Here is a 23,776-nt window from a genome sequence, read left to right on the forward strand (position 1 = left end):
CCCACTCCGGCGCTGCATTAAAAATCACTGGTGTGGGGCGGCTGTATTCCCTCTTGCCTTCCAGCCAGCATAATACCGGAAGTGGCGTGTGCATGCAAGAGGGACTACAGCCGCCCCACACCAGAGATTTTTAACACAGCACCGGAGGGGGAAGCGTGGCGGGGGAGGTAAGAACACCCTCCCCACGCCTTAAAGAGACCCCTCCCACCTCCCGGCTGTGCATGGAACCGGTTCCATACACACCCCTAGTATGCAACTGAAATGAGGGTGATGAAGCAAGCTGGGAGACAGCCGGAATGTAAGTGGAAGAAAACTCAGAGTGAGTTTGAGCAAAACACAGCTTAGAGCTCATTATCGAGCTTATTCTGTGGCAGTGATGGAACAAAAAAAAAAGGGTTTCCCCCCACATCCATTATTGCATCATCTCATGATCCAGTGGGGCTTTTCTAGGTGATGAGGGGCCTCTTGAAATCTGGCCCCAGACAAGATGTGTTAGAATCCTCGGTAGCAAGCTGAGACACATTTACACAGCACTTTGAGGGTAAAGTCTCTTACATTCACCAGAAGTTGGACCCTATAGCTGATGCAGTGTCATTGGAAGAGGTGTCCAGAGTACCACTTGGTCCAGTTTCAATAGTGGTGCCTGAGGATGTGGACAAGGTGTTCGGTCAAGTTTGGCCGACTACGTGTATGCTTGACCCTTGCCTTTCAAGGCTTATTAAATCTAGTAGGGAGGGAATTTTTATCTGTGGCCAGCAGTTTCTAAATGCCTCGTTGAGAGAGGGAGTGGTCCGGGTTTTATTGAAGAAAGCTATTATTCAATCACTCCTAAAGAATCCTAGTCTGGATCCAGAGGATGTAAACAACTATAGGCCTGTAGTCAATATTCCCTTCCTGGACAAGGTGTTTGAGTGTGTAGTGTCTGACCAGCTCCAGACACTCTTGGAGGAAATGGATTTAGTTCCATTCCAGTCAGGCTTCAGGCATGTCCTTGGAACAGAAACTGCTCTGGTCACCCTATGGGATGATCTGTGGAGAGAGCGAGAGAGAGAGAGAGCACAACGCTGTTAATTCTCTTGGACTTCTCTGCAGCTTTTGATGCCATTGACCACGGTATCCTTTTGGATAAGCTGGCTGAGTTGGGTGTGGGAGGCACTGTTTGGAGGTGGTTCCACTCCTACCTCGAGGCCTGTTTCTAAAAGGGGGTGCTGGAGGATTACTACTCAACCCATTGGCAGTTGTGCTTTAGGGTTCTGCAGGGTTCCATTATTTCCCCTATGCTGCTTAACCTCTACATGAAACCACAGGGAGAGGTCATCTGGAGATATGGAATGAGGTGTCATCAGTATGTGGATGAAACTCAGTTGCATCTCTCCTTTTCATCAGATGCAGGTGAGGTGGTGACTGTCCTGAATTGGTGCCTGGATGCAGTAATAGATTGGATGAGGGTGAACAAGTTGAGACTCAGTCCAGACAAGGCAGAAGTAATGCTGGGCAGGGTTCCTCTGCCCGTTCTTAATGGAGTTGCACTACCCCTGAAGAATCAGGTTCGCTGTTTGGGGGTGCCTATCGATCCAGCATTTGTCACTAGAGGCTCAAGTGGTCTCTGTGGCTCGGAGTACCTTTTCTCAGCTTTGGCTGATACGCCAACTGCAACCTTACCTGGATAGTGATAGCTTGGCCACAGTTACTCATGCTCTGGTAATCTCTCACTTAGATTACTGCAATGCATTGTATGGGGCTGGCTTTTAAAATGACCCAGAAACTGCAGTTGGTACAAAATAGGGCTGCAAGATTATAAACGGACTGGCCACTTTGATCATATTACACCAGTGCTTCATCAGCTGCACTGACTCCCAGTCCATTTCTGGACCCAATTCAAAGTGCTGGTTTTAACCTCTGAAACCCTAAACAGGACATTAAGATCTTCTTCCAAGGCCCTGCTCTGAATGCCCTTGCCAAACAAGGTGAAGAAGGGGCTGCTAGGGAGAGGGCCTTTTGGATGGTTGAATCCATTTATGGAACAGCCTCCCCAGTGAGATTCACTGGGGACCATTTTTTACAGACAGTTGAAGACCTTACTGTTCAATCAGGTTTTTAAAAATTGATTAAAAATAAACAAGTTCTTAAATTGCTGTGGGGTGTGTGTGTGTGTGTGTGTATGTGTGGTGATTTGAAGTGTTTGATATGTTTCTACTGCATGTTTTAATGTGTTGTGAGCTGCCCAGAGAACAATTTGGTTTGGAGTGGCTAACAAATAAAGTTTATTGTTATTTGTTATTATAAATAACTGGAATGCTCTCCCAGTTAATGTTCACTCTCTGACATCTGTGGCTGCTTTTAAAAAACAACTAAAGACCTTTTTATTTACTCAGGCTTCTATCTCTTAAAGGCTCTCAGGTTTCTCAACTTCATTGCTCCAGTTTATCTTTTTAATTGTTGCGTGCTTATTTATGGTTTTCAATTTTGATTGTAAGGTTTTAAATGTAACCTTTATGGAATTTTATTGTATTTTAACTTTTGTAAACTGCCTTGAGATACAGTATGAAAGGCGATATAAAAACTGAAAAATAAATAAATAAATAATCAACCACAGTGATATTGGCCACAGTGGCCAATAGTCGGGGATGATGGGAGTTGCAGTCCAACATTTGCAGGAGGGCCAAAGTTGTGCAATCTTGCCTAATGATGTTGCCAGTTGTACTTTCCAAAATGAAGGTATTTTGGAAAAGGCTGTCTGAATACCTTGTGGCATGTGGGGTTATATAGGACAGAAGGCGTTTCTTCAAATACACAGGATAGGTCTGTGTAGTCCTTTCAGCACCAACACTTTGGCCTTGGCCCAGAGATATATAGTAACCATTGCAGCTCCCCCAAATCTAAACATCACGGTGTCCTTGATTGCTACATCTCTTTCTGTGCTAAGATTTAACCAAGGAAAGGAAGTAGAAAAATTTATACTTGTGTAGTATGTAACAGGCTGGAAAAGAACATATAACACTGGTGCTGAAGAAGGCTTCTGCTAACCTATATCAATTACAGACAATAATTTTGTCTGCAGTCCTTTAAAAATGGGTGGACTGACTGATTCATTCATCCATTCATCTGGTAATTACATTGATCCTGAGTGTGCTTTTCTTCACATTGATAATCTCTTTCCTGTTTTTCCACTAATTCTACCTTTTTTCAGTAGATAGATGATCTGATTATGGTTGGCACTGTATTTACATTCTTCTGGCTGCATCTGCTCCAGATCAGCCATTTAGGCACATTTACCTTTTATATACCTGGCTCCTGCAGACCATTACATTATTCTGTGAATTACTTAGTTTTGTTCTCCATTGTTTATTTTACATTGTTGCGGGTTAGCGGAAAGAATCACTACCAGACATGTCAGTAGCAAGAAGGAGAGCTATGGCTAGTGATGTGATAGACATGTTGTAGCCTCTGTTAAGGGATCTAGCAATTCATACATGACAACAGAGCTTGAAGAAAGGAATGTTTATCATCCTGCCTAGCATTTTTGACTCTTCTATTATGACTGGGTATTCAGGAATCCTTCCTAAGCATCTTCTAAATTTCAGCAGCGTATGATCTGATTAACAGTATATTACTACAACCACTCCGCTTTCTGTGCTTACTTTGCACTCACTTGAGATTCTTGCAAAGTCTGGTAAGTGTCCCGAGTGTGTCCTGAGTGTGTGCAACATCCTAGGAGCTATCCTGCAATGTGGGTACAATTCAGTGTTTCACTGGTGCAAAACTCCTGGCATATGATATACTTTTTACGTTTCTCAGCAGGCTGCAGAACTAATCTGTAAACTGATATTTTTTGGTATGTGGGGGAAGAGTTAAACTTACTAGACATGGGAACATAGGAAGCTGCCATACACTGAGTCAGACCATTGGTCTATCTAGCTCAGTATTGTCTTCACAGACTGGCAGCAGCTTCTCCAAGGTTGCAGGCAGGAATCTCTCTCAACCCTGTCTTGGAGAAGCCATGGAGGGAACTTGAAACCTTCTGCTCTTCCTAGAGCGGCTCCTTCCCCTGAGGGGAATATCTTACAGTGCTCACACTTTGAGTCTCCCACTCATATGCAACCAGGGCAGACCCTGCTTAGCTAAGGGAAAAAGTCATACTTGCTACCACAAGACCAGCTCTCCTCCCTCTATTGCTCTATTACTTATATATGTAGCTGAATTCAGACTTGGTACATCTTGCACTAGGTCTAGGCTACACTATGGGTTCATATTCAAGGAAAATTTGTCCTTTAGCTTGTTTGCATTTTGTTTGCATTTGCATTTTAATCTTTAGCCCAGTTTTAGATGACTTTGGTTCCTTTTCTGTAGGAGCTTCAATACCCAGTCTTGAAGGTCTTACTTTAACTCTGTAAAGTCTGCCCCATTCTCAACACTTCATATTGATACAGAAAGCTAACTGAGCATCTAGAGAAAAACTGAGCATAGGAAGAGTATATGCTGCTGTTGCCCTTAGATACTGACCACTAATATTCTAAGTGGTGGCCAACATCTAGACTAGGGCTAGGCAACCTTGGCTCTCCAGCCCTTACTAAACTACAACTCCCATCACCCCTAGCCACAACTTATTGTGGCAGGAATGATGTGAGTTGTAGTTAGCCGGAGAGCCAAGATGGCCTACCCCTGATCTAGACTAATCATGCAGTGATGTGCCAGGGGTTTCCATCAAATGAAGGAAGGGCATGATTTTTGATAATCCCCCCTTTTCTCTTGAGGGTTGGGGGACATTCGGGGACATAGTTTCAGAAGGCACAAACCGAGGGAAGATCACTGGAAACTCCCCTCCCCTGGTGCGTGAGAGAAAGCCCTGACAAGTTGTTGCAGGATTAGTTTGGATGTTGATCAGTAATAATAAACACTGAGCCTGTAATCCAAATGGGGATATAAGCACTATTAGGGGCTTATATCATTCTCAGTGTGACTCCAAAAGTCAATTTAAGATGGTGTTCTTGAAGCTGTGGTAGTGGACAAAATTATTTTGTATCATTCTGAATTTGATTTTCTATTAACTAAGCCAGGAAGTGTTGTGAACCAAGCCTGATTTGCTATACTAGATATGCTCCGGAGCTAGCATAGCATATGAAATTAGGCTTGTTTCATCAGTATCACAAGTGACCAGTTCTTTTATATGGTGACCATGTATAGTCTGGGCGCAAAGGTAGAAAGAAGACCAAAACAATCCTAAATGATTCAATGGGCTTTATTGAGTATAAAAGAATAACAACATCTATCTGAGCAGAAAACAGAACAATCTATTAGTATTAATAACAATATCTCAACCATAGCCAGCAACAACATTCACCCAGTGTTCCTAAATATCATATGTGTGTGTATTAAATCTTACTAGAGCCTAATATAATTCAGATATAGACAGAAAAAGGTGGGGGTAAGGAAGGTTGAGGAATGGCATGGTTTGGGGAGATCAGGAATTGGTAGAGGGAAGATGGAGGAGAAGAAAGATGGAGAGATCCAAGGCTTGTGGAAGCAGCATGTTACCAGAGTCAGAGTCTTGAGAGCGGTGATGCTTCAGCTGAAGGAGAGATGCTGTAGCTGGAGACAGGAGCTTGGTAGCGATGCAAACTTCTAACAGTCAAGCAGGCTGGTCAAGGAGGCAGTTTGCTCAGAGTGAGGCAGAGAGTGAGCACCATGGCTGGGGAAATCTTGACTTCTCATTGTGCAGCAGAAGTCATAGACAGTTCATGTCCATGGACAGAGTTCCTGCTTGTTGCCCCATGGCTTAGGCAGCAAACTCTGGGATGGCTCTTGAGCAAGTATGCTTGTTAGGCAAGATTGCTCGCTTTCTGTTTGACTTGCTCCATTTTTGTAGTTGTTTCTCCCTTTGATCTCCATAGATTCTATCCTCCCTGGGTTCCCCAGAAGGTGACAATTTGCTGTTACCTTCTGGATATTGCCTTTTAATTATTCAGGATATTAGCTCAGTCCAGGGAGATCTGAATCCTATCTTCTGTTTGCTGCTATTTAGGGAAGGGACATTCTATTTTGCCCGAAGCAAATCTGCATCTCTGAGCTACAAATGGGCATCTTTTCTTGTCCCCAGATTTCTGGTCCCAGAAGGTGTTTAAAAAGGTGTTAATAAAATAAGAATTAAATCTATTGGTGTTTTCTTTGTGTGCATCTACCTAGAGTGGAATTTCTATAGACAGCAATTGAGTATCCCCTTTGGGCATAGCAGAGATTGACAAAGATTAACATACTTCTAGCAGGAGAAAATGGGAGCTCAGCTCCTCACTTCTTCCAGACATTATCTGATAGTGGGTTAGATTTTAGCATTTGGATAGCTCAGGCCTGGCCTTTGTGTTTCTTTGAGTACCCATTTCACAATACAATGCTGGATTGCCTCTTCTTTCATAGAGCAGTTAGCAGAAGCAGTCAAGAGACCTGGGTGTCAGTTCATCTGAGTTCAGGCAAAAATTGAATCCTTAATAAAATAGAATCAGACACAGGCCTGGGTTCCATATAATTCTGGGTTGGTAGCTCTGGGTTGAATGTTGTGGTCAGGGGGTCCACAACAGAAGTCTCTTTAATTTTATGGAACTTATCTTATGAGTAAACTTAGCAGTCATAGGATAAGGAGGGTGGTTCAACTGTGGATTGGAAACTGGTTGAAAGAAAGGAAACGGGGTGGGTGGGTGGGTGGGAATAAGTGGACAGTTTTCACAATTGTGAGAAGTAAGAAGTGGGGTCCCCCAGGGATCTGTACTGGGACCAGTGCTCTTTTAACATATTCATAAATGATCTGTTAGAAGTTGAGATAAGAGGTGAAGTGGTTTAAATTTGCATCGGACACTAAACTATTTAGGGTAATGAAATCCACAACAGATTGTGAGGAGCTCCAAAAGAAGCTCTCCAGATGAGGTGAGTGGATGACATAATGGTAAATACAGTTCAATGCAAGCAAGTGTAAAGTAATGCATATTGGGCAAAAGACCCCAACTTCACATATATACTGAAGGGGTCTGAGCTGTCAGTGACTCATAAGGAGAGAGATCTTGGGATCATGGTAGACAGCTTGTTGAAAGTGTTGATTCAGTGTGCGGCAGTTGTGAAAAAGTCAAATTACATGCTAGTTATCATTAGGAAGGGAACTGAAAATAAAAACACTAATATTATAATGCCCAAATCTATGGTGCAGCCGCATTTGGAGTTCTGGTCACCATATCTTAAGAAGGGCATTGTAGAACTGGAAACTGTGTAGAAGAAGGCAACCGAGATTATCAGGGGCCTGGAGCACCTTCCTCCTGAGGCAAGACTACAGCATCTGAGGCTTTTTAGTTTTGAAAAGAGGTGACTATGGGGAGACATGATAGAAGTCTATAAATTTATGCATTAAGTAGAGAGAGAAGGGACAGAGATAATTTTTTCACCCTCTCTCTCAACACTAGAATCACGGGTCATCCCATTAAACTGTTGGCCAGGAAATTTAGGACTGACAAAATAGGGGTGTGCAATTTGAATCGATTCGGGTATAATCAGAGGTAATTCACAGATATGACCCTGAATTGAATTGCCTTTGAAACAGAGGCCCTGATTCGGGGTCAAGGACAATCAATTTGGGTGATTTGAACCCCATTTTGAGGCCCATTTGCTGGGAAAATGGGCCTCAAAATGGTGCTTTTTTCTAAGGAGAGCGGGTCTACCAATTGGAGTTGGCTGGTAGACCAGCCCTCAAATTGAATCACAGAATTTGATCCATGCACACCCCTACAACAAAAGGAAGTGCTTTTGCATACAGCATATAATTAATCTGTAGAATTCTCTGCTGTGGGATGTGGTGATGGCCACTAGCTTGGATGGCTTTAAAAGGGGTCCAGAAAAATTCATGGAGGACAGTTATTTAAATGACTGCTATTCTTTTGGCTCTAGGCCACCTCCACCCTCAGAGGAAAGATGTCTCTAAATTCCAGTTGCAGGGGAACAATGGCAAGAGAGAGGGCATGCACATGCCTTTGGGATTCTCAGAAGCATCTGGTGGGGCACTGCATGGACTAGATAGGCCTTGGTCCTGGTTCAGCAGGGCTGTTTTTATCTTCTCCCCAGTGAGTAGATTGAAGATCATGGCTTCTTAACTGAGTTTACAGGAACATAACTTTTTTAGTAGAGTTATAAAAAGATGCATATGTACAATACTAGTTAAAAGTATATAAAATAGCTCTCAGGTCATTTGCAAGCCCTGTGTCACTTCTATATTTCTTTTATTCCCCCATTCCCCTCTTTATTTATCTCACATGAACAAAGGGAAATGTTTGTGGGACAATAGAAACATTGATCTGTACATAAATGTGTTCATAGATTTAGAAAAAAGAGCACAGGTGGTATTTTTCTTAATGTAAAATGCCCATACAGGTGTGTTTTCAGCCTGAAAAAATAAAGCCAGGATTTTCACCTGTTGTGCTTCACCTAACTGTAGCACATTGCTAGGGATTGTATCACTTGGAAATTGATACTTTAGCATTCTCAAACCTTAATCTTGGTGCTCTCGTGTTTTTAATTAGGAAAGGATTGCTGTAGAGTAACTGAATAAAATGCCAGATCTGATACTCAGCAGGACAGAACCAAAAAAATAACAAAAAGAGAACTGTTGCAGTAATCATAGTTTTAAAAAATACATCTTAAAATATCTTCTCAATAATAATTTTTGATTTTATCTATTTAAAAAGCATCAGGAAGCCAGCTTTAGATGTTGTATTTGTTAGCTGTCTTTTTCAATAAGCTGTGCTCTCACCCATCCTTTTAAATGGATATTTTATGGGATCATTGAATGTTCATTTCTCTCTGTTTGCTAAATGAAAAAGTGCTAGAATTTTCTTCTAAGGAAACAGAGAAAATGCTTTGAAGATAGGAGCAATGCACCCTACTCATCCCATTTATGCTTGCAGAAACTGGCTGGAGTCCAGAGCAACAAACCACTTTCTCTAACACAAGACTGTTGTACGTTGTAGGGGTGTGCACGGAACCAGCGACTGCTGGTTCAAAGGTGGTGGTGGGGATAACTTTAGGGATTGGGGAGGGTGCTCTTATCCCCCACCTGCTGCGTTTCTGCTGCCGACACTGTTCTAAAAAATAGTCCCGCCGGGGTGGCAGCGTACCCCTTGCCGCCCTGGAACATCACAGACCAGAAGTGGCCACAATGTGTGCACATGCAGTGGCCACTTCTGGTCTGCATCATACTAGGCTGGCTAGGAGGTACACTTCCACCCCAGTGGGACCATTTTTGAGAACAGCGTCAGCAGGGTAACACGACAGGTGGGGGATAAGAGCACCCTCCCCAGTCCTTAAAGTTATACCCTCCACCTTCGAACTGGCCAAACCGCAGGCATTTCAAACCGGTTTGGAACCGGGACTCCAAACCAGTTCAGTTCACATCTCTAGCTAGTTGTGCTAAATCTGGAACTTGCATTCCAGACTAGTGTGATATTGCAAGCATACTTGCACTTGCACAACAGTTGTATCATTGTGGCATGCATGTCGTAAAGGGGACTTTTCCCTTTGTGCCACCCCAAAATATGTCCTTGACGGCTGCACCAGCAGCACCTGTATCTTGTCTGGCTTAAGCTGCAGTGTGTTTGCCCTCAGCCAGACCAGAACCACCTTCAAGCACTGAATCAAAGTCTCTACTGTCTCTCCCAACCTCTCATGTTGGGAATGAGAGGTACAGCTGAGTGTGATCTGCATTCTGATGACACTTCAGCCCCTGCCCCCATTTTTGTAATCATTTGTTCTACAAGTCTAAATTTTCCACCCCAAAGGAGCAAAGTTCATTATTTATTCAGCTACAAAGTGCAGATATACTACATGCTGAAAATACGAGTATTACTGAGGATTGGTTGCCTGCCCAGATTTCTGTCAGTGTTTCTCCATTGCTTAGCAACATGTATTATCACAAAGAATCTGAAAAGGCTTGTTTTGGCAATTTAAGGGGGAGATACCAGTGGGGAAAGCATTTGTTTTTGTTTTCTATTCGCCTAATTTGGCTTCATGTAACAAGCCATGGTACTTCCTTTTTGTGTTTTACCTTAAAAGGTAAATGCAGCTCTGCTTCAGAAAGCCACTATGCAAAAATGGCTTTTTAAAAATCCATCTCTGTGACACACTGTGTGCAGTGAGGCTAGGGACACGTCTACCTGTGACAGAAATATATATGTATTTGCCACAGCATCATAAACCCTGCTCATGAAAATGAGAAAGGGATATAGCTAGTTTGGTGAGCCCATGTTTTCCGTATAGAAGGTCTTAAATTCTGTCCTTGGCACCTCCATTTAAAAAGATCTCAAGTACAGAGCCAGGAAAGATCTTGGAGAGCTGCTGCCAGTCTGAGTATATGTTCTCAGATATGCTGTTGCTTGCATGCAGTCATTAACCCAAATGCTGATAGAGCTTGCAGATTGTTTAATGGGAGTCACTATTCCTGTATTTTGAGTCACTGAGTCATATAAGAGTATATAGGGGCCCATTTTGGAATGGAAAGGAGATATATCAATATTTTAAAATATTTTTCAAAAATTGTTCAGGCTGACCCAGAATCACCCCAGTGAAGTCAAGGTCTGGTTAAGGGCAAAGCATTTACAATCTAATGAGTAATCTGTGATTTTGTTATGTGGATGCCTCTATGATATATAATTGTGTGTTCATATATAACAGTCCTTTCTGCTTCACAGGGTATAGATAATTCAAACTTATCTATAATAGTTCAGAACAAGAAGTGCTTTGATAATGACATTGTTTGTTCAAAGAGTGTCTTTATCTCTGTTGGAGAAACTGAGATTTATTTCAGTGAACCCCTAGACATCCAGGTAAGTTCAATTTTCTTGTTTTTAACTAACCCTTTATTTAGTGAACCATAGTGAAACTTGATAACTAAATTGGTTTATTTTAAAAATGTAAGAAAAAGCTAAATACCATGTTAAAAATACTCTCTTTTTTTGTTACCTACGGGGGTGGTGGTGCAGGGGGCAATGGGCTTCTGTGCAATCAACATTCCACTGGACAAAGCTTTGAAGCTAAGTGTTTCCCCTCCCAACCCCTGGAAAAGCTCCTTCTGTGGCATCATGTATCTGGCTCACAGAGTTGCTTTTTGAGACAGGGCTGTGGAAGAGCATATGCTTTGCATGCCAAAGGTTCCATCTCGGGCATCTCCAGTTAGGGATTGGCAAGATTCCTCTCTGGAACCCTGCCACTCCTGACATCAGCGCTCATGCAGTGCTAGCCCCCCAAAGTTATTTGTGCTCCATCCACACTTTAGCACTCAATATGGCCACTGATGTTAAGAACACCCACACTTGGTTATGTCAGCCAGTCCATACTGAGCTAGATGGACCAATGTCTTAACTCAGTATAAGGAAGCTGCATGTATGCTCTTTTTAGTTCCCAGCGATTGTGTTTCTGTTGGAAAAATGCCAACTCAACCATATAACACAATATAACTTTCTGTTGATGGGGGTGGGGTATGATGTCTTTAAGAAAATAATACTACAACCATCATATCGCTGGTAGAAATGTCAAGGCTGTCATACCAAACTCCTGGATTTGTGTCCATATAGACAGACATGTCCTGCAGCATAATGCAGGTGCTACTGTGGGGCTCTAAATCACCTGGCAATGCTGCTGCTCAAAAGGGCAGTAGCAGTACTACTGATGCTTGCTTGCGCGGCTGCACATTGCATACTGCTTCCATTATTCTGAATGGAAGTAGTGTGCAATGTCCAGTAACAGACCTGCGGGCCCCTCTTGCATACCCGCGTTGCTGGGTGATTTAGAGCCCTGCGGTGGTGCAGGTGGGTCTGCAGTGGTCCAATGTCTGGCATGTCAGCCACTTACTTGGTAGTTTGTCCCATTGAATTCAGTGAGATTTGCTTTTGAGTCAAATTGCATAGGATTGCACTGTCTAAGGAAATCTGCAGTAATTTGGTGGTACGAAAAAGTGGCTTTTCCTATCAGAATGCCTCAAAGATACAGAAAGATCAAAACCACTAACATTATCTTTGAAATGAAGCTATTAAAGGCAAATGACTGCCCCCTTCAGGGTAGGAATTGACAATCTAATGGTTCAGTTCCAACCTTAACATTTGATGTGGTAAAGTAATTTAATTACATCATTTTCATGTGCTGAATGTGCCCCCATATGTGACAGCTTGATATTTGCCATGTCTGGTACAACTTTAATTTTCAGTGGATTTCCCTTTGGACAGCTGCTTCAGGCAGAGCCAAGGTATTACATAAGTCCAACTGAAACTCTGATTCCCACCCACCCCCACACACACTTGCTTTCAGTGGGTGCCTGTATGCTGTATCACAAATAGTTTTTGAAACTTCCCTGACTTTCAAGTGGATTGCTGTGCAGTAAAGGCTTAGCACTGCTTTTAAAGAAGCTGACAATCAAAGTTCTGTTGCGAAGGCAGTAGATCACATGATTGTCTGTATTATGGTCATGGGAACTAGCAACACTGATAATATGAGTGTGCATTGAAAATTTCACTCTATTTACAGTATCATGGTAAAGTCACTTTGTAAAAATTGGCTTTAACATAGATCTGAAATGATTCCTGGAAATTGTTTACCCAGCTTTAGAAATCTCCAGAGGGTTCCATAGTTTTGCCTTGAAGAAATAATGTCACTTGGTTTCTAAATTATGTGTGTTTTGAAAGATATTATTCAAACCCCAGCTTGGTATTAGTTGAATGCATATCTTGGTTATATCCACACGTTACTGAAGTACTGTTAATTGGTTTTAATAAAAATGAATTTATTTGCAGAGGATGTTGAGGAAACATGAAGACAAAACCAAGTATCAACTTTGGAAGGCTGGATACTATACAGCAGTACATTTTCCAGAACAGGAGATCACAATCCTGTGGGATAGGAAGACCACGATGCACATCAAAGTTGGAGCTCGATGGAAGGTGAATGGATAGGAGACTGAGTGTCCTATATTTTTACAGTGTTAAGAGAGAGGGATGTGCACAGAACTGGCTTGGAGGCCTTTTATGGGCCTCCAAACTGGTTCAAAGAACTGGCGGTTCTGCCGGTTCGACGGCAGCGGGGGTGCCACTTTAAGAGCGGGGGAGGGTGCACTTACCTCTCCCATCACTTCCCCCCCACTGGCATCTGTTTCTCCAACAGCTAATCGGGGTGGCAGCATACCTCCCTGCCGCCCTGTTGCCCCCCATGGCCAGATATGGCTGGAACTTCCAGATGCGCCTGCGCATTCTTCAGCAGGAAGGTTATTGATTCCATTAATTGTACTAGACTAGCTAATATTATGGACTCTTGACAAAGACAGGCCACCTAAAGACTGGGCGGGGGGGGGGAGTGGAGAGGAGTAAAACAGATGACCAATTCTAGTAGTTGACTTGTAGAGAAGTGAGTATTTCAAATGAAGGGAGTCAGCCCACTTGGTAGGCAAAGAAAGCATGGTGAGTCATATTCAAAAGTACACGTGTGAGTATCTTCATTGATATGAGGAACGTGTAATAATTAGCCTAAATTAAAAAGTCAGCTTTCAGGAGGAGTATCTCCTTTCAAAATACTAAGAAATACTAGTATCTGCTTTCAAAAATAATATTTAATATAAAGCTTCATAAAATCTATATTTTTACTTTAAATATAAGCAGCTTTGTGGAAAAGAGCTTATAATATTTCTTTAAATGTTCATATGTTTAAACCTATCCACTTTAAAGGCCTAATATTGAAATAGTAAGAATTAATATTAAGAATAGTTAGCAAATGTTGTCATTTTATATCTATATTCTGGTTATTTTAAATCAAGAGATGGCGGAAAATCATGTCCTGTTATAATTTCAGGGTAAATTGGCAGGTTTGTGTGGGAATTTTGATAAATTTACTTCAAATGATCTGACTACATCCAACAACATGGAAGTAAGAAATGCTCAAGTATTTGGAGAGAGCTGGGCAATAGGACAGGTAAGTAAGGCATCCATTTGGTTTCAAAATAAACAATCAAGTCATGTTGAATATATAAGAACCCACAGAAATACATTACTGTCTAATGGCAACTCATAGCCCATCAGTTCCATGGGGAGAGATGTTTGGATCTCTTCTTCTCTCCCATCTCCCCTCCCCCCCACCCATTCCTATGCTGCTACACATCCAGTTCTTCCCACTACTGCTGGGTCAGACAGCTGCAGTGTGGGGCAAAAATATGGAGATGGAGGCAAAGGTGTTCTAGGTCTAGGCTATGTTTATTTTATCATCACATGACAAAAATTGAAACCGTATAGCACTGCCAGCTCCAGGTTTTTGGGGGGTACAAGATGCCTTCAGTGGGCCTGGGCCTACCTTATCTTCACAGTTGCTTCTGCTGCTACCACTGCTGATTCTCTTGCCCTCTTCCTCTTCGCCTGATCTGCACAGCCTCCCAACAGGAGCATTTGAGCTGAGTGAATGCTGTAGCTTTTTCTCCTTGCTCCTTTCATTCATTCAGAGAAGGGAAGCGAACAGGCAAACACAACAATGAGAAAAAGCAACAGGGCCAGGAGGCTCCACAGATTGCAAGGGGTGGTAGATGCCTGATTATGCCAATCTCTGAAGCCAGTCCTGCCAGATTGTCACAGGGAAATACAGGTGAAACTCGGAAAATTAGAATATCGTGCAAAAGTCCATTAATTTCAGTAATGCAAATTAAAAGGTGAAACTGATATATGAGACAGATGCATTACATGCAAAGCTAGATAAGTCAAGCCTTAATTTGTTATAATTGTGATGATCATGACGTACAGCTCATGAAAACCCCAAATCCACAATCTCAGAAAATTAGAATATTACATGGAACCAAGAAGACAAGGATTGTAGAATAGAACAATATCGGACCTCTGAAAAGTATAAGCATGCATATGTATTCAGTACTTGGTTTGGGCCCCTTTTGCAGCAATTACTGCCTCAGTGCGGCGTGGCATGGATGCTATCAGCCTGTGGCACTGATGAAGTGTTAAGGAAGACCAGGATGCTTCAATAGCGGCCTTCAGCTCTTCTGCATTGTTTGGTCTCATGTCTCTCATCCTTCTCTTGGCAATGCCCCATAGATTCTCTATGGGGTCAGGTCAGGCGAGTTTGCTGGCCAATCAAGCACAGTACACTGTATACTTTTCAGAGGGCCGATATTGTTCTATTCTACAATCCTTGTCTTCTTGGTTCCATGTAATATTCTAATTTTCTGAGATTGTGGATTTGGGGTTTTCATGAGCTGTACGCCATGATCATCACAATTATAACAAATTAAGGCTTGACTTATCTAGCTTTGCATGTAATGCGTCTGTCTCATATATCAGTTTCACCTTTTAATTTGCATTACTGAAATTAATGGACTTTTGCACGATATTCTAATTTTCTGAGTTTCACCTGTAGAAGCAAAGTGTTTTCATGTGTGTATGATACTACTGTATTTACTTGAATGCAAGACTAGGTTTCTTCCAAGATCTTTGATGTTAGAAATTGGGGGGTCAACTTAAATAGGGTTTTTCCTTTTGAGAAATACAGGTATAACTTGTATATAACCTCTATTATTTCTTTTAAGGGGGTTGTCTTAAATTCAGAACACCTTAAGTGGCTTGACTAAAAGTAGGTTGCCCATTTGAATCCCTGCTGGTGGGCAGCAGCGATATAGGAAGATGCTGAAAGGCATCATCTCATACTGTGTGGTGGGAGGCAATGGTAAATCCTTCCTGTATTCTACCAAAGAAAACCACAGGGCTCCGTGGGTGCCAGGAGTCGAAATCGACTTGATGGCACACTTTACTTACTTAAATTCAGGGTAATCTTCTGTTGGGGTAAATATAGGTAATTCATGGGTGCCAACATTAACTAATGAAACAAGTTCATTTCAGAACAGTAGTACATTTGCTGGTAACCTCCAGACTTGATTACTGCAATGTGCTCTGTGTGGGGCTGCCTTTGTATGTAATCCGGAAACTACAATTAGTACAGAACGCGGCAGCCAGGTTGGTCTCCGGGTCATCTCAAAGAGACCATATTACTCCTATATTACAGGAGTTGCACTGGCTGCCAGTAGGTTTCCGGGCAAAATACAAAGTGCTGGTTATAACCTATAAAGCCCTAAACAGCTTAGGCCCACGGTATTTAAGACAGTGTCTTCTGCGCAATCCTCATGTTCCACTGCGTTTGTCAGTGGAGGGCCATCTGTGGCTGCCTTCAAGTCATTTGGTGGCCACTCAGGGACGGGCCTTCTCAGTTGTCACTCGGAGACTTTGGAATGCGCTTCCCACTGATATAAGACTCTCCCCATCTCTAGCGGTTTTTAAAAGATCCTTGAAGACTCATTTTTTAAACCAGGCCTTTTAGTTTTTGTAATTTTAAATATTGTAAATTGTTCTGATTTTAGGCAGCTTTTAAAGTTTTAATTGATTTTAATGCTTTATTTATTTGTATTGTTTTATTATTGTGAACTGCCTCGAGACTTTGGTTTGGGGCGGTATAAAAATCCATTAAATAAATAAATAAACACACAAATAAACATACTGTATGTAGTGAAAAAAACTTTACATATTTTAAAGTTCCTTTTAAAAGAATCTTTAAAAAGTGTTTTTAAAGAAACATTTCTAATTAGATTTTCCTGCTCAACTGCATGCATACTTAAATGTGACTTCTATTTAGCTGAAGCACAGTTGCTAGAAAAAAATGTAAGCTAACTTCTTCAGTCTTTGCAGATGCAGTTCAAAAGGGCAATGACCTTTCATCCTCCTGTTCCTTTGCTGCCATATCAAATTACAAATGCTTTGACTAATTTTCTGTCCTCTGCGTGCTCTAGGCATCTTTCAGCATTGCAGTTCCTTCTGAGGACTGCTTCACACAGGACTGTTTCCTACATGGATACCATGTATTAAAATCTATACATACAAATCTGTGCTCCGTGGGCTGGAAGCGGTAATTGAGCAGGGATTGTAGATTCAGTGAAATAGACACATAGATATTTTGCAATACTGTGTTTGACATGCATTATACACATAGTAATATTTGAGTAGGAAATTATTTCATATGATCTCTTCTGTTGTATGCTTTCTCTCTTTAAAAGGCTTGAAAGGAAGAGTCATGTTGTGCCTGACTTCTTGCATTTTTTCCAGGAGTTAACTTTTTCCCCCAGGAGTTGTACTGTTGCATCTTTGTTTGAACGTATTGGGTAAAATTTGCCCTTAGTATATATATTTGTTATTGGCATTAAAGTTAAACCAAAAGATACATTGGATAAACAATGTTCTGTTTTTTATTTACAACTGGCTGCTCTGGAAGCCATGGTCATATGTGGCAAAGAAAACTTTTGGGGTCTGCACCAAAAAGGAGGAAGCATATAACTCTGTTTAAAACAACAACCCAACAATATCTGGGATCCAGTGCAATAAAATGTTTTTAATTGCTAAGGAAGTATAAGGCTTAGGAGAAAAGAGAACAAAGATATTACATGTGGATGTTTTTATTGTTGGTATTTCCAAAGGAATTTTTATGAACAAAAAGGCATAGTGCACCTAAACAAAATGTGTTAATAATTGCTTTGTTTTTTGTCCTGTAAACCAGTGTGCAAGTCCAAATGAAACTATAAAACCATGTGAAGTACATCAAAGCAAGTTCCCTTATGCCAAAAAAGAATGCTCAATATTGTACAGTGATGTTTTTGCTCCCTGTCGCAATGTGGTAAGTGAATGTTTTATAAACTGGTGAAAAAGAACATATTTGCTCTAAAAAGCAGATTAGTGCTTATAGAACATTAATGCTCTAAAAAACAATAATCCAGATTAATATTGCACTTGCCAAATAATGATTTTCACATGCAGTGAAGGAGTGGTGATGTTTGCTGATTTCCCCTTCCTTCTGCAGCCCTCAGGGACATATTTTCTGGAGGCACAGAGGACTGCAGAATCAGCAAAAATTGGCCTACCACTGTTGTGCATGTGAACAGTTATTTGGCACACACAGTATTAGTCTTGATGACTCCAAAACTGCTTACTGAAAATAGGAGGTCTTTGCAATCATTCAGCTTTGAAGGACTAAAGCTAAAAAAATGTACACATTTTCCCAGACCCAGCATGAAGGTGACAATTTCTGTCACACATCTCTATGCAGAGTGATGACCATCTCTGCACAGAACCTGGAGTGAAATGCACATTATTTGTCTTTGAATATTTGGAGTTGAATAGTTTCACAGGTCTAAAAAATATCTACCAATATATTACTTTTCTCCAGACCTTTTTAATTGCATAAATTAAAGCATAGAAAGAGGAAATGTGACAAAGAACAGACATTTCGACGTATATACGTCAGCTTCAGTGTTCTATATCCTACTGTTTAAAATCCACACTTATATCCAAGAGACTCCTCTGATCTAATTAAACACCCAAACATTGGGCACCAGGAGTTGAAATCGACTTGACGGCACACGTTACCTTTAATGGATAACAAATGGGGGAGGAGAGAGGAGGACGAGGTTGATGCTCCTCTCTCCCCGTTTGTTAGGTATTACCCAGGTGTTTAATTGGGGATTGAGGATAGAAGGCTCTGCTAAACTGTGCCATGGAATGGAACACTAAGAAATATTAACAAAGTTTGTTTGCTGATAAAATACCAGGGATATGATTTGCCTAATATACATTTTATTTTATTTTTTTTATTGTTAAATTTTATACCACCTTTCATTAAAATAATCTCAAGGTGGTTTACAAAACATTTAAAACAATATAAAACCATAAAAACTGCACAATAAGAATTAAAATGGAATATAAAAATACAAATCTAATTAAAAGTTTAAAAACCATGTACATTATAACATAATTAATATATTTAATATAGACGATTAAGTGGGTTTTTAAAATATGAACTTTATTTAACCTATTTTCTTTTCCCTAAAAGAAGATAAAGGATTCTAGTAAAACAGAAAATGAACGGTTGACTATTATTTATCAATCTACAACTATTATAAACTTTTTAAAAATCCATGCATATGCTCCATTAAAGTAAATGGAGATTGTGCTGTGGCAGTGCTTGGATGATTTGAGCAGTGTTGTTATGCTTTGCTGTACTTTTGGCATCATTAATTTTGTTTCAAATTATCCAGAAAGAAGGCCCAGAGAGGATAGGGAGACAAATCAAAAAGTTAGTGATTAGATGACATTAAGCATGTGGGATGAATGACTGGCTGAATTGGACAGGAGAATTCATTTCAGGTGTATGGCTAGTCTTTACAGTAGATGGCAGCATTTGCTTTATAATAGAGGGGAAATAGTAAGTGTTCACTTTGCTTATAATGTTTGTAGCCACAGTCAAGAGAGAGGCTGTGCTATGCTTTTAAAATATTCTGATGAGGCAATATTGACTGTGTGGTAAACAGTTCTATGAAAACATTACTTTATTTATCCATCCATCCATCCAATTTATATACCTTCCTTCCTAAAGTGGCTCTAGGCAGTTTACATTAAAATCAAACACATATAATAAAACAATTATTTTTTTAAAAAAAAAATCATTTAAAATCAGATTAAAATTCATTAAAATCAAAACTACATATTAAAAGCCAGGCAAAAAAGATGGGACTTTAAGGCTCTCCTGACAACCTCCAAGGAAGATCATCTTCTTATATCCATGGGGAGTACATTCTACAACCCAGGGGTGACAACTGAGAAGGCCCAATCCCAGGTTGCCACTAGATGAACTGGTGGCACCTGAAGACGAACCCCACCTGATGATTGTAATGAGCGGTGGGGATCTTGGAGAGAACGGCGCTCTCTCAGGTAACCCAGATCTAAGCCATTCAGGACTTTAAAGCTATAATTGAGCGGATGGGTTCAAATAAGCTGGGCTCCTGAGGGCCCCCCAAGCTCCACTCCTCCCATCTTCTTTATTATCTCCCTCACTCCAAGGGGCTGCTGGAGAGAGGGGTGAGCATGGGCTCTCTCTCCCCTAGCTACACCCATGGCACTTTGTACTTTGTCTGGAAACATATCGGCAGCTGTTTAGGGACAAGCATAATGCGGTCGCTCAGGGATGCTCCAATCTGGCTCTGTATTTTGAACTAACTGGAGTTTCCAAACCATGTACAAAGGCAGCCCTATATAGAGCGGATTGCGTAGTCCAACCTGGAAGTTACCAGTTGGTGTACCACTGTTTTCAGGTCATTGAAAACACTTCAGCTCAAAGGACAGCAGATATGAAAAATGCAAAGCACAGGTAAGGGACGATTAGAAATTGGAATGAAAATAAAACTGCCAGTATCATAATGCCTTTATTTGAATGAGAGTGACTGCATTTGGAATCTTGGGTGTAGTTTTCATTACTCCTTTGAGAACCAATGCTATATTATAGAATCTGGTAAGAATGACTCAACTGTGATGCCCAAGCTTCATTCCAATAGTCATTTGCTTAGACTTTGCATTATTTATTTGTTCACATAGATGTCTTATTACCTGGCAGTTTCCCAAAACCTTTATTTGATGTGTGTGTGTGTGTTGTTTATTTACGATCTTAGATCAAACAGCAATAGGAACAGAATATACTCAGTAAAGAGAGAAAAACAGAAACAAAAACTAAAATGTTATCACATACATAAAATCAAGAACCTCTGGCAGTAGCTGATTGCTGTGCTCTAGCCTCTCTTAATTTAGTCAAACTATAACAGAATTTGGCAACTGCCAAGGATATTGTTGGGTCCCTATCTTCTAATAAACATGTAAGAATCATCCCCTTTGAGTGGTTTTTGAGACCTTTCAGGTACTGGGATAAAAATAAATCTCTTTCAGCGATATAAAGCGGGCAATGTAACTGAATGCTTCAGTGTTTCAGGAGCAGATCCGCAAGGGCATAGTCTCTCATCATAGGGTTTTCTCTCAAATTTCCCTGATAACATCGCTGAGGGTAGGGCATTCAGGCAAGCTCTTGTAAACGCCCAGCGAAGTTTTGGTGAATAGATTGTGTAAAAATAAGAGGCTATGACCCAATCTTTCTTAGTGCGTAGCAGTTGTAGAGGCCTATTTATTGAGGCCCTTTCCTCCTGAAAGTTTATGTCCCTAAGCCTTTGTTTAACTAGGCGTCTTGCCATTGACTCGCCATACTCCAACAATTGTGCTGGGCAGAAGCCCATCTTACAGAGTCTCTCCTCAACTGCCTTATGCCAACGGGGTTGTGGGACAGCGGCAAGGAGATTAGGTATAAGTCCTACCGGGTAAAGATAAGTCTTAATCCAATACAGGATGATAAGAAGCCAGGCCCTTGTTTCCAGTTTCAAAAGCCCAGTCTCCAGCCGTATTAAGGAGTTTGGGACGCATTTTGGTACCCCCAACAGAGATCTCAGAAAGCTCGATTGGACTTTTTCTAAAGCTTGTAGGTCTTTTAACGGTCTAACCTGAACCCCATATAGCAGCTGAGGTATCACTTTGGCCTGAAAGGCTTTATTTGCTGCCGGAATGTGGCCACCACCTTGTGCCCAGAAAAATTTCCTAATTGCCATAGAAGATCGGGTGGCATTCAATTTAGCGGCACTGGTGTGCATAGAAGTACCCCCATTGAACTGAAACACCACCTCCAGGTATCTGTAAGACTTCACCTGCTCTACTCTAGATCCACCTATAGACCATCTGAAGATCCGTTGCTTCTTTGCAAATCTCATGATTTTGGTTTTGGTATAATTAATTTCCAAAAATTCCTCTTTGCAGAGCAGACTCAAGCATTATAGCACTCTTTTTAGGCTGACTCGGGTCTATGACAATAAGGCCATGTCATCTGCATACATGAGGATAGGTAAACACCTATCCCCTATCTTTGACGCGTGAGGTTCAACTTGCCGTAGGCGGGTGATTAGGCTGTTTACGTAAAAATTGAAATTACTTATGGGTCTGTAATTCAACGGGTCATCAGACGCCAGACGGGCATTTTTGGAAATTGGGATGACAATTGCCTGTCCCCAGCCATTGGGCATATTTGTTGTTAGGTCTATGTAAGTGAACATGGAAGCTAAGAGCGGAGCCCACCAGCTGACATTGGCCCTTAAAAAGTCGGGGAGATATAATCTTTTCCTGGGGATTTGCCTCTCTTTAGCTGTCCAGTCAAATCCCCCAATTCTTCAGTGGTAACTGGAGGCCATACAGGCAATTCCTCCGGGGGGGATGCTGGGCCAAAATGGAGAGATTAAGTGTACTTGTGGGGCAGCATAGATTTTAGTGAAATGGTTTACCCATCTTTCCTCCGGGATTGAACTTTGTCTAGGGAACGAATTAATCCCGGATACTAAGCGCCAGAAACTGGCTTGGTCCTTATTATTAAGGGCCATTATAAGTTCTAACCACCGTCTTTCTTTCAGGGCCTCCTTTTTGGCTCTATTCAGAGACTTGTAACTTCCCTTATACTGTTTGAATTTCATGTCTAGGGATAAGGTATTATTTATTTTACGGTCAGCAGAGAATTGTAGCAGTACTTTTTTCGCCTTTTTACAGTCCTGGTCGAACCAGGGTTTACTGTAAGGTGCGTGGGGGTCCTGGCTTGAGTGCCTCTGACCAATAAAGGGATAAGTAAAGAGATCAAGGCTTCGTAATTAGCAGTCACATCAGACTGGGACACCTGTGCCCCTTCGGGGGCGTGTCCTTCACACCGTTTAATGCAGGCTAGGGTTATTTTTTTAGGCTCCTCCATTCCTGCTTCTGAATAACACCAGTTCATGATTCTGACCTCCAACTCTGGGGACCACTTAATTCTCTGGCCCAAAATGGAGGATTTCATCTCTGGGTCATCCCTGAGGTTGGATGAGGGTTCTATGATCCCCTCATTGGTTAGATGGCAAGTGACCCTCAAAGGGAAATATTTGATGTTTTGGTTTAAGTGATGTTAAGCATCCTTTGAATGTTTTAGATGCTTTGCCTGTTCTTGTGATTGTTGGGAATTCTCTCTGGTAAGAGATATCCTTTAATTACAGCAGAGTACATAGAGGCAAAACACAGCGGAGTCTGCCCAGGCATGCATGTTTGCTAAGAGCAAACGAAACTTGGAGCCAGTTCATAGTTTCAAATCAATATGAGAAGTCTTTATTGGGGAACTCAATTCTAGATAGGGAAGTGGAGAGATGGGATCTTTAATCTAGCTAGCTAGCTGGATGCAGAGAGATGCTGTCTGCATCTCTGCACACATGGTGCAGAGAGAGAGGTAAGCGTATGTGATAGGTATGTGATAGGGAGAAGAACAAGGAAGGAAAAGAGGGAGGTAGGAAGGAAGGAAATCCCTGAAAGTAGCAATCTACATATCAAAGGGATAGTGTCAGAGCAGTAGAGAGGAGGAATGACCAATACCTTGACCCCTCTAGCCCTCTGATTCACTAGTCTATCTCCCTCTGTCATTGAGGCATGAGGCACCGCAGAGTCCTTCACTTCCAACACCCTCTCTTGATGTCTCGTGACTCAGTCTATAAGATTCATTTTCTTTCTCAATTTTTCAAAGCAGGGTCTTGGTAGTGGCTTAGTGAGTAGATGTGCAAGCATTTCATTTGTTGGACAGTAGATCAGCTTGATTAGTCCATTCTTTTGCAGATTTCTCACTACATGGTACTTAATGTCGATATGCTTGGTACACCTCTTTACATCTTCTTGTTTTGAGAGTTGAATGCAGCCTTGGTTGTCTTCATACACTGGTACGGGCTGTGGTACATCTGTACCTAGATCTTTCAGTATTTGACACAGCCACTGTATCTTGTTACAGCCCTGTGCAGCTGATACATATTGAA

At 41.4% G+C, this 23,776-nt stretch overlaps 1 protein-coding gene across 1 annotated transcript in view; it reads left to right on the top strand.

The window, feature by feature from the left end:
- OTOGL (otogelin like) overlaps positions 1 to 23,776 on the top strand; it is a 137,337-nt gene that overhangs the window by 48,165 nt on the left and 65,396 nt on the right. The window contains exons 26-29 of the mRNA XM_053256233.1: positions 10,716 to 10,867; positions 12,821 to 12,956; positions 13,858 to 13,977; positions 17,599 to 17,715. Coding sequence (XP_053112208.1) covers positions 10,716 to 10,867; positions 12,821 to 12,956; positions 13,858 to 13,977; positions 17,599 to 17,715 — 525 coding nt within the window. The remainder of the gene's footprint in view (positions 1 to 10,715; positions 10,868 to 12,820; positions 12,957 to 13,857; positions 13,978 to 17,598; positions 17,716 to 23,776) is intronic.

This window comes from Hemicordylus capensis, chromosome 5 (assembly GCF_027244095.1).
Source record: "Hemicordylus capensis ecotype Gifberg chromosome 5, rHemCap1.1.pri, whole genome shotgun sequence".
Classification (NCBI taxonomy): Eukaryota; Metazoa; Chordata; class Lepidosauria; order Squamata; family Cordylidae; genus Hemicordylus; species Hemicordylus capensis.